This window comes from Hemitrygon akajei, chromosome 6 (genome assembly GCF_048418815.1).
Source record: "Hemitrygon akajei chromosome 6, sHemAka1.3, whole genome shotgun sequence".
NCBI lineage: Eukaryota > Metazoa > Chordata > Chondrichthyes > Myliobatiformes > Dasyatidae > Hemitrygon > Hemitrygon akajei.
The window spans coordinates 127,063,426-127,075,624 of NC_133129.1; the positions used below are offsets into that span (position 1 = coordinate 127,063,426).

The window sequence follows — 12,199 nt, forward strand, 5'->3', positions numbered from 1 at the left end:
GCAACCCCCCCCCCCCCCCACCCCCCCAGCATCAATGATATCTTCAAAAAGCAATTCCTAAAACACACGGCACCCATTATTAAGGACTCCCATACTCAGGACGTGCCTTGTATTCATTGCAATGATCAAGGAGGTGGTACAGGAGCCTAAAGGCACACACTCAGTGTTTTATGAACAGCCTCTTCCCCTCCACCTTCAGATCTCTGAATGGACAATGAACACATGTACACTACCCCACTACTTTTTTATTTAGTTTGTTTTGTTTCTGCTCTACTTATATAATCCAATTTACAGTGCCTTGAAAAAGCATTCAGCCCTTCAACTATTTTCACATTTTATTGTCTCATTTTCTAAATTTAAAACATATTGAAGTAGGATTTTTCAGCTAATCTACAAAATATTGTGCATCATGTAAAATCAGAAGAAAAATTCTAAAACCTGTCAACAAATTGCTAAAAATTAAAAACTAAAATTGAGGCTGAAGAAGTATTCATCCCCTTCGTAATTACTACATAATTACTTAGTGCCAATATATTACATTACCCACTCACCCAGTTTGTTGATGTAAGAAACCTGTTTTCAATGAATTCACAGGAATACTCTAAATAGAGTTCAAAGTTCAAAGTTGAAAGTACAAGAGTTGAATTGTGGAAAGTATATTTATTATCGAAGTGTGTGTTTGGGCGTATTCTGGAGTTAAGGTATATAGCAAATATTAATTTCAACAGCAACCAGTTTTCAGATTTAAGTGTAGATTGTATCCTGGAAATACAGACTGGGGTTGAATGCAAACCAGGAAACAGCATTCATTTGATATCTGCATTTACATGAACGTAGCTAGAGAGAGACAATGCTGTTTAACATTCATTTTGGGTGTCTGGAGTGTGGGTGTGCAGAAGGAGGTGTTTGAAAATTATACGTGATTCAAAGGAAGCATTGTGGATATATTGTAACTATAGAATTGCCCTGCCATTACCTTTGATCTTTAGCATATAAAAATGTCATGTAATATTGGGTCAGGCAAGCCTTTTTTTCCAAGACTGTCTCGAATGTGATGCCTGCTGCTTGTTTTTTGTGGAATAAACACTTCTACATCCATTAACTTCAGTGTCTCTCCGGTGACATTGTTCAAAGTCACAACAGTGTGCATGTAGTAACATCCCTGAGATACTTCTTCCCACAGACAGCCATGAAACAAAGGACTATCCCCTCTCTCTTTAATGTCCAACATAATGGTTGATTTTCAGCAAACCAAATCAAAATGAGGACAGAAGTGCATTCAGGACAAGTCAGGGAAATGAAAACAGAGGGACACGAATCTGGGTAAGAGTACAAGACCCTCTCAAAGGCAATGAACATGCCTCAGAGTTCAGTGCAACTCATCGTGAAAAAGTGGAAAAATTATGAAACCACAGCCACACTGCCTAGTTCAGAAGCAACTCTAAACTTAGTCTCCAGAGAAGAATGGCACTTGTGAGAGAGGCTGCTGTGACGCCAACAGTCACTCTCAGTGAGCTGCAAAAGTCAGCAGCTACTACTGGAGTTGAAGTTCATAGCTCGACCTCTAAGGTCTTGCACAAAAAGGATATTTATGGAGAAATAGCAAGGAAGAAGATCTGACTTTAAAAAATAAGCATATCCTTGCCCTTAAAGACATTGCAATACAATAACTTAGAAGATACTGCAAAACTGTGGAAGAGGTCAGATGAAATTAAGGTGAAACTTTTTGGCTTCAATATTAAGTGGTATGTGTGGCATAAGTCTAATGCTGCACATCACCAGATAATATCATCACTTTTGTAAAGTATGGTGGAGGTAGCATCACGCTATGGGATGCTTTTCAACAGCAGGGACTGAAAATCTGATCAGGATTGATGAGAACATGAACGCTGCAACATACAGAGAAACCCGGAATAAAAACCTGTTAGCCTCTGCCAGGAAGCTTAAACTGGGGGAGGAAGTTTGTCTTTCAGCAAGACAATGACCCAAAGCACACTGCCAGACAGCCATGAAGTGGGTTCAAATGAAGAAAATTGATGTCCTTCAGTGGACCAGTCACAGTCTTGGCCTTAAACCAATCAAATATCTCGGGCAAGACCTCAAGATTGGTGTCCACCATCATTCCCCAACTAACCCTGCACAGCTTGAGCAATCTTGCAAGGAGGAATGGGCAAATCTTGCTGCATCACATTGTGCAAAGCTAATTGAGACTTATCCAAAAAGACTACTGGCTGTAATAGCTGCAGGAAGTGGCGAGCCCAAAGAGTTGACTGTTTACTCTTTTCCAGAGATGCTATTTGGCCTGCTGAGTTCCTCCAGCATCTTGTGTGTGTTACTTTCGAATTCCAGCATCTGCAGATTTTCTTGTGTTCAACAGGTGATTCAACTAAATACTGAGCAAAGGGGATGAATACTTTTGAACAGCTGACATTTCAGTTTTAGAATTTTTAGTTTGTCATGATTTACAATTTTCCTTGTGTTTTGTGTCTGTGAAGAAAGGAGCATGTGAATCACGAATAAAAATTCTCAGTAAGTTGATCTATATCCCTGGTTTTCAATATTTTCTTACTGTAATTTCTAGTTTTTTAAATTATTATGCATTGCACTATGCTATCGCTGCAAAACGACAAATTTCATTACATATGCCAATGATATTAAACTATTCTGATTCTCTACCTCACTATTTTGCTCTCTTTTAACACTGTAATTTATATATATTTTTTATTGTAACAGTAATTCTTAATGCATTTAACTGGACTGCTGCTGTAAAGTAACGAATTTCACTGCATGTGCCAGTGATAATAAACCTGATTCTGATACAGAATTAGTGTCGTTGATCATTTGCTGGTCAGCATGCGCTCAGTGGGCCAAAGATTTTAATAGAGTGATTAAGGAAGCCATATTGGCTCCGGCAGAGAGCCATCATTTAGAGAGCACTAATTTAAGTTCAAACCTACAAGGCTACACTTAAAGCTGGGAAGCAGCATTAGTGGTAAAAAAAAAGTTATTTTTATCTATCAAGGTCACAGTGGGCTGAATTGATTTTATTTGATTTTTCTGTTCTAATCTGAATGCCTGAAAGAAAATGAATCTTAAAGTGATATTTATGTATTTTGATAATAAATTTACTTTAAACTTTGAACTTTGGATTCCTTTTGTATTGCAGTTTTCTATAAATCCATAACTGATTAATTATTCATTCCCAGGCTATTTCTTGGGTAGAGAGATGGAAAAGTCACTGATCCCAAGAAAGCTGCAGTATTCAGTACCAATGATTGCAGCGAAGAAAAGTACTGAAAACAATACCTTCCCTCTTCACTGGTGCAGTCCACACTGCTCAGTGTTTCCTGAATTCCCCAACATCCACGAGACTGTTCTACTCTTAGCTCCTACTTTCCAATCCTCCCCAACATAGCAACTATAGCAAAGATCTCATGTTACACTGGAGGTTTGCTACTGATCTGATCCTCCAGGGCTGCATGCTCAGTCCACTGCTGTTCACTCTGCTGACCCACGACTGTGCAGCAATACACAGCTCGAAACACATCATCAAGTTCAAGTCAAGTCAAGACAAGTCAAGTCACTTTTTACTGTCATTTCGACCATAACTGCTGGTACAGTACACAGTAAAAATGAGACAACGTTTTTCAGGACCATGGTGCTACATGAAACAGTACACCAATGCTGATGACACCAGTTCACTGATTACACGACCGTGGTGGGTCTCATCAGCAAGAACAATGAGTCAGCATACAGAGAGGAGGTGCAGCGGCTAATGGACTGGTGCAGAGCCAACAAACTGTATCTGAATGTGAACAAAACAAAAGAGATGGTTGTTGACTTCAGGAGAGCACAGAGCGACCACTCTCCGTTGAACACTGACGGCTCCTCGGTAGAGATCGTTAAGAGCACCAAATTTTTTGGTGTTCACCTGGCAGAGAATCTCACCTGGTCCCTCAACACCAGCTCCATAGCAAAGAAAGCCCAGCAGCATCTCTACTTTCTGCGAAGGCTGAGGAAAGTCCATCTCTCACCACATTCTACAGAGGATGTGTCGAGAGTATCCTGAGCAGCTGCATCACTGCCTGTTTTGGGAATTGCACCGTCTTGGATCGCAAGACCCTGCAGCGGATAGTGAGGTCAGCTGAGAAGATCATTGGAGTCTCTCTTCCTGCCATTACAGACATTTACATCAGATGCTGCACCCGCAAAGCTAACAACATTGTGAAGGACCCCACGCACCCCTCTCACAAACTCTTCTCCCTCCTGCCATCTGGCAAAAGGTATCGAAGCATTCGGGCTCTCACAACCAGACTGTGCAACAGTTTCTTCCCCCAAGCCATCAGACTCCTCAATACTCAAGAGTCTAGACTGACATCTACATAATTTATTATGATATTGTAATTTGACCTCTACTGTGCCTATTACCTTGTTTATTAATTATTTATTTATCAATTAATTATTGTACTGCCCTGCACTGTTTTGTGCACTCTATGTAGTCCTGTGTAGGTCTGCAGTCTAGTGTGGTTTTTGTGTTGTTTTTCGTAGTCTAGAGTAGCCTTGAGTTGTCTCACTTAGTCTAGTGTAGTTTTGTGTTGTTTCATGTAGCACCATGGTCCTGGAGGAACGTTGTTTCGTTTTTACTGTGTACTGTACCAGCAGTTTATGGTCAAAATGACAATAAAAAGCGACTTGACTTGACTTGAGTAGTCATTTTGAGACGTAAGTACATAGGGTCCAGTAGGGTCAGGCTGGAAAACTTGAGCAGATGGGTGACTTTGCTCAGGAACATAGAATGCCCTGGAAGTTTACATTCACTAGTCTGTATGCTGCAGATTATGGAACCTGTTTACTTTCTACAAGCAATTCTCAGGGTAAACTGTTAAATACCTTCTCTGCAGTTCCTTGATTCGCACCATCAGGTTGAGATGACCCTGAGAATACTGCTCGATTACATCTCTGACATCATAAGGCTTTCTGGCTTGCTGTAAAACAAAACAAGAATTTGCAGAACCATGAGACAAAGCAAGTTTGGAAAGTCCAGTGTGTTGAAGGCAGAAGTAAATGCTGACAGGCTTCAGGACGACAATGATTATTACTATCTTAAATGCAATTGTATCCAAGATTATTCTCATTACTGACATGAGGTGGAACCGGTCTTGGCTATAACATGGATTAAAGCAAAGAGCCAGCCCTGCTATGTATCAATCATTCATTGACTTTAATGGAAAGTCAATCAGGTGAACTGTGAAATGTGTTATTCTCTGCTTTGGATAATCACCCAAGGCCAATCCCACCCCCAATAGAATATCGTGGCTTGATGCAAGCATGGACTTTTAAATCTCAGACTGTAACAGCTTAGTTTCCCTAGGGTTTTGTGGATTTATTTGCTGTTATTATTGTATAAGCCATTATCAACCAATTGTGACTGTTTAATAGAGTCCTGAGGAATTTTATGCATCACAGGCAAGGAAAATAAAGATTTTTGTGGCTCCAGTAACATTAATAAACCAAAGCTGTTGTAAACCTGTGGGAGCTGCCTGTGCAGAATGATCAATTCCAAAAACTCAAACATGAGGCATCCATACACAAGGTTCAATTCAAGCCTATTATCAGCAATGAAAAACCCTCAGCCCATGAGACCAAATGTTTCAGAAATTGTTTCACACTGAATGGCTCCCAGAATTTCCCACTGTTAGAAATGTGTATACTTCCTAGTTGGTATTAATATATTTGAATCTTTGGATCAGAGGCAGCCTCTAAGTAAATATTTTGGGCCATAGTCTTTGAACCTGAGAGATCTATGGGTTGTGAGAGCTAGAAATGATGCTACAAATGTTTCCAAGCTCTCTGCAATAGCCCTTGTTAAATTAAGAAATGGGACAACAAGCACAACAAGGAATACCTTGGTGTCTCCTCTGATAATATTAATCAACATGATTGTTAACCATCCTGTGTCTTCATCATTGAATCTAGACTCCTTGGGCTCTGTGATATAATAGTAAATAATATCCTGGGGCAAATTGGGCAATATTGGGTTACAGCACTGCTCCAATCTGAATTTCATTGCTCCTATCTAAATTGGTCTCATTTCTACATGCAAGCATAGATTCAAGCATGAACGCATTTTCCTCACATCTGCTGTTTTTCCATTTCTTTCCAATGAACCCGTGGACAGCAGAATTGGCCCCAACCCAGCAAAGGGAGAGTAAGACTGACCTATACAGAGCTTCTGATTGTTTTCTCACGGAAGGTGAGGACTACAGATCATGAACAAATCCAGTCATCGAGGTTCTGCAGTCCTTTCTCTTCTATGTCTTAAGATGGTGCAAATCTTTGCCAAGCACCAATTTCCTGGCAGGAATCCTCAAGCCATCCAGTGTGAACACACAATGATCCTTGCCCAATAAAACTGGATTGTGCCCATGGTGGCTTCCTTTGTTTTAACATTAGAAACTGTCGTTTCCTACTTTGTCTGATCTGACTTGTTTCATTTTCGTTTTAAAAGGGTTAGCAAAGTGTCATGATACAAGTATGACTTCTGAAATGCAAGAAGTCGGTGTGGTACTCTCAGGGAACACGAAGTACAAGACTTTTCCGGCAAAACGTCACCACCACTAGCTGAAAGAGTGGAGTATGCTTTCTTTGGAATATCACAGAGTGGTGACACAATAAATACCTTTATTATAACTGCATGGTGAGGCTGAGTGCTGGAGGCGTGAGAAAATCAGCTGAAGTGGGTAAGATCAGCAGCATCTTGAGAACAAGTTGTTTAATTTCCTCCAACTCCTGCTCCTACTTCCACCTACAATTGAGGGAAAGGAGACAGGGCTTGTTCTGCAGAATAGTGGTAAGGATGAAATGAAGGGTGCTACCTGGGAGCTCCAGCGACCCTGGTGCAGTCTCGACCTGTGGTGCGTCTGTCTGAAGTTTGAACATGTGTCCCGTGGGTTTCCCCAGCCTCCTCTCACATCCCAAAGACGTGTGGGTCAGGAGACTGTTGGTTGCTGTAAGTGGCCCAAAGTGTGGAGAGGGTGGAAATACCAAGGGTTTGATTTTGGGAATGTGTGAGAACAAAATAGGATTAATGTAGGATTAGAGTGAATGGGCCCCTTCTGGTCAATGTGGACTCAGTGAACTGAAGGGCCTATGTCTCTGGCTGTGTGACTTTGCGACTTACAATAAATATACAACAGGCATAATACACTATTAATTATACAAAGTAAAATAAATGGTAAAAGTGAAGGATAGCAGAACATGCAGAAATGGTCACTGCTTTGCACGGCATCATCTAGGAAAGGCATTGGTTTAAAAATGGGTCAAAGAATTGCAACAGACTGATTTCTTATCTTGTAATCAAGTAACTTCACACAAGGGATGGAAGCGACTGCGGAGCCGGTGAAAAGAAACAGGAATGTGTTAGTGGAAAGTGATATACATAGGTGCTGAGGTTGAAGAGTCAAGGTCATTGGCAGAGAGAGAAATAAATTATATTCATCCAGGTCAAGTTTCAGCAGTGCCTGTTCTTCCATTCCCTGTTGAGACAGTCTCCTCCATTAAGGAGCCCAGAGAATAAAGGGTGTAACTTGCAGCCTTACAGAAGTTTGTTACCTCTGCTAGACTTTCCTACAGAGTCCAAATGAAACAATGGGAAATACTTTTTGACGTTCCCTTCTATCATTAAGCACTCACCTGAAATTTCTTCTTTGCTACAAAATACTGCATCCTGCGAATCACCTTGATGGTGATCCTGTGGGAATCCCTCAGCCTGTAAATAAAGCAGGAGTGTGTTAGGAGTGAAGACCTTTGAGAGAAAGACTTCTTCATGAAGTTTTATTTTTTGAGGATTAAACATCCTCTTTTTAAAGCCATAGTTCGTGTTTTATTGTTGCAACAGAAAAAAGCATTTTCAATTTTGCATATTAAATAACTAAATACATTTAAAATGCAGGTTAAATGATTTTCCCATCCTATTTCTTCCTATTCTCCTGCTTTCCTAGTGTGTTTGATCCACTACTGGAATATCATTTCATTAGCACTAATTTCTTTGTTTAATCTGAGTTACAGTTCTTCAGATTGTAGTTGAGACAATGTGCATTAGGTAGTCACTGCAAAATTTTACTGGTTAATCAGAGTCTCTTTACTCAGCGTCTGCACACAGGTATGTCCACAGATATCATCATCAAAAAGGAATTAAAGATCACTAAAGTTTTTCATAGGACTTCCACAGTGATCCTGGTTCTGACCTGCTGATCAGAAGGTCTCAGCCTGAAACAGCAACTATTTATTCCATTCCATGGCTATTGCCTGACTTGCTGAGTTCCTCCAGCATTTTGTGTTTATTTTGTGTGTTGATCAGAGCTAGGTCCTTCTGGATTCGATTGCCTCAGTTATTCACTGGGAGGGTCAATTAGCAACTCATCTTTAAGAATTATCGGCTATTACATATTGGTACACTGGACAAAATTGTTGGGCCAATCAAGTTGAAATTTAACCTTTTTTTCAGGGGAGAGCGCAAGCGCAGTCCCCCACTACAACAAATTCTGCATTCGAGCATCCTGCATTTGGGCATATCGCAGTTGTCAGCATACCCAAATTGCAATGGGATAGCCTCATCCTGGAACCTAGGCCCTCCTGACTGCCGATGGCTCCCTACCAGGAAAGTACCTTGGACACAATGGACTCACAACCATCAGCCTCTTGAAGGAAAAGGGATAACTACACTTACTTGCCCATTGAGATATTCCCACAACCAATTATCTTACTTTAAGGACTCTTTATCATGTTATCTCATGTTCTTGTTATTTATTGATATTTATTTATATTTGCATTTGCACAGTTTGTTGTCTTTTGCACTCTGGTTAATCTTTCATTGACCCTCTTATAGTTACTATTCTATAGATTGGCTGAGTATACCCACAGGAAATTGAGTCTCAGGGTTGTATATTGTTACATATATGTACTTTAAAAATAATATAAACTGTCAACTTTGAACTTAGAAGGCCTAAATGTACAATGCCCCAATGGTGAAATTCATTTCCTTTGGACTTCAATAGTTAGCACTGGTGATCACAGGTGAATTTCAACTCCCAATTGTCTTACCACTTCTTTCAATATCTCTATTGATTTGTTATTAAAATCCTAAGGAAAATGAAAAATCAGCCGTTTGACAGGCCAGGGCAACTGAAAGTGAGAGGTCATGCAATAAAACACCGGGAAAACATCTAACTGTAAATATCAATTCTAAATCTTTTCAGTCCAGAGTTAAGTAAGCTTAAGTAAAGTTACTCAATTTACACAATAGACTCTGTTGCCATTACAAAGACTTTAACAATGAACTATCTGCTCATGCACGGGCACGCTGTGCAAAACAAACTGGTTTTATTTAGCTTAGATATAAGCTCAGTGGCCACTTTATTAGGCACCTTCTGTACCTAATAAAGTGGCCACTGAGTGTATGTTTGTGGTCTTCCACTGATGTAGCCCACTCACTTCAAGTTTTGACGTGCTGTGTGTTCAGAGATGTTTTTCTGCACACCACTGTTGTAAAATGTGGTTATTTGAGTTACTGTCACCTTCCTGTCACCTTGAACCATTCTCCTCTGTCCTCGTTTATTAACAAGGCATTTCCATCCCCTGAACTGCTGTGTAGTGAATGTTTTGTTTTGTTTTTTGTCCGATTCTCTGTAAACTCTAGAGACTGTTGTGCATGAAAATCCCAGGAGATCAGCAGTTTCCGAGATACTCAAACAACCCTGTCCGGCATTAACAATGATTCCATAATCAAAGTCACTTGGATCACATTTCTTCTGTTTTTATGCATTGAGTTGCAGCCACATGATTGGCTGATTAGATATTTGCATAAACATGTGTTCCTAATAAAGTGGCCACTTTAAAAAGATTTAAGAAGAGCGTTTAAAAAGATTATAGTGATTTGCTTTGTGACTAATATCAGGGTTCATTTCCTACTGCTGTTCAAAGAAAGCTTATCCATTCTCCACATATCCATGTGGGTTCCCTCCAGGTACTCTGGTTCCACCCCCCACCTTTCAAAGACGTGGGAATGGTACTAAGGTTAGGGTTAGTAAATTGTGGGCATGTTATGTTGGTGCTGGAACCAAGCAGAGCGACACAGCAGACTGCCACCAGCACAGCCTCGGACTGTGTTGGTCGATGCAAATGACAAATTTAGCAGGATGTGTCTGTTAGTGTGATTTTTGGGTTTAGCATATCTAGCAAATGACTTCAGCCGCCAATCTTCAAATCTGAATTATACTGTAGATTGTAGATTAAATTTAAAATGTATCTTTGAACAATAGGTTTCTAAAGGCCTTGAATCACAAACTAAAAATGCTGATTAAAATTCATTTAGATGTCTGTGGTGTGGGTGCGAATCAGGAGGTGTGAATTTTGTGTGTAGTTTCAAAGAGAGCATCATGGATGCATTGTAAATATGGAATTGTCCTTTGATATTTAGCACATAAAATATTAAGCACCACGTTTGGCCAGCCAGATCTTTCAACTGAAAGGGCCTCAACATGATGCCTGCTGCGTCTTGTTTTGTTGAATAAAGAAGCTGCATCATATTTGCCAGGACTTTTCTCCGGTGATTTCATTCACGCAACAGTATTTTGATGTATATGTGACAAATAGAGCTAATCTAATCTAATCTAATATTTATAAGTAGATGATATATATCATTATATTTTATTGAAGGTGTTGGAATAAAGGATTCCACAGTCAAAATTCATTCAATTAGAATATCCCCTGCCTTAACTAGTGATAATTTAATGCAATTTAGAAACATATAGGATGTGGAAACATTTTAGGGAAGATGATCTTTGGCAAATCTGATTATTTTACTTTCTAGATTTACAGCTCCTTTTTTTTCCAATACAATTTCTACAGATACAAGTCAAAGGACAATAAAGTTTCCAGAAAAAAAACATATTTTTCCAAGTAAAATGAGTATTTTCTGTAGAATAGCAAATACAGACTGAAACAGCAAATGTACTGGGGTTTATTTTGCAGTTCGCAAGCAATTGCAAGCATCAGAAATTTGATAGTCCCACTGAGTTCTCACTGCTGCTGAGACAAGTTGGATTAATTACAGAAATATCCAAACTTTGGTCATAAACATTCAAAGCCAAGCCTTGAGTAACTTGAAATGCTATTACACCAAAAACAACAATGTTATGTCTTCCATAAAACTTGGACTAATTTATATTTTCTCCCCCCCCCCCCAATTTCTAGCTTTCAGTCACTGATTAAGCATTGCTTAAGCAAAAGTAGAGGACATTTTTTCAAATGAGATTAAAAAAGGAAGTCATTGAAAAAAATTGTTGACACAGATAGAGGCAAAGAAGGAATGAAAATTACTGAGCATGGAGGCAAATAGAGTAAGCAAATGAAGGAGCCAATTATAAGAGATACAGATGTAAATATAGGCACAGAACAGCAACCGGCTGAATACAGATAAATAGTGAAGGGGAATCACTCAATGAGAAAAGAAGAAAGAAAGATAATCAAAGCAAAAACTGACGCATAAAAATATTGCAAGATATATGGAGCATAACACAGAAAAGGCTGAACTGGTAAGTCTGCAGATCACTATACAAAGTGAAAGGTAAAAGAGATCATTAGATAGATAGAAAATAGGACATACAAAGCACGAGAGATAAAATCACAGAGAGTGAACCAGAGGGAACAAAGCTCTGATGGAGAGCAAGATAAAAAAGACAGATCTGGACCAATGCCAATATCTTGCCTTTGATCAGATTCATTATCATTCACTCTACTGCCACCTTGCTTTTGAATTTTAACAAGGTTTCAAGGTATTTTTGTTTTTTTTCAGACATTCATTTAATTTGCCTGATTGCCTGTGGCTTGCAGGCCTGCCCCAGCTTTCCAATTTAAGGCATCATTTAAAGAGACTATAACTTGATCCGTATTATGTCACCCCATGAGGCAAGACCCACTGACCACAAGACAGAAAACTAATAATATATTGTCAATAAAAGCTAACATGAAAACATAATTAGTGAACATGAAACTGCTCCATTAACAAATCTGGAGCCTTCAATTTCTATTGAGAATGAAACCAAAATCAAGAGCATATTGCATATCAGCTTCCCCAGTACATAATTCTTAATGATGTGAGGTAGTATTGCTGCACTTGCCACTACTTGGTTTGCATGCA

At 39.4% G+C, this 12,199-nt stretch overlaps 1 protein-coding gene and 1 non-coding gene across 5 annotated transcripts in view; both read right to left on the bottom strand.

Annotated features, from left to right (window-relative positions):
• Window positions 1–12,199, bottom strand: part of kcnq1.1 (potassium voltage-gated channel, KQT-like subfamily, member 1.1) — a 787,687-nt gene that overhangs the window by 310,426 nt on the left and 465,062 nt on the right. For all 4 annotated transcript variants that reach the window (XM_073049209.1, XM_073049208.1, XM_073049206.1 and 1 more), the window contains 2 exons: window positions 7,693–7,768; window positions 4,891–4,985 (listed from right to left, as the gene is read on the bottom strand). In XM_073049209.1, the coding sequence (XP_072905310.1) occupies window positions 4,891–4,985; window positions 7,693–7,768 (171 nt within the window). The remainder of the gene's footprint in view (window positions 1–4,890; window positions 4,986–7,692; window positions 7,769–12,199) is intronic.
• LOC140729868 (U1 spliceosomal RNA) lies at window positions 8,504–8,667 on the bottom strand. Its single transcript, XR_012099411.1, has one exon. It is a non-coding gene; the product is annotated as a U1 spliceosomal RNA (small nuclear RNA).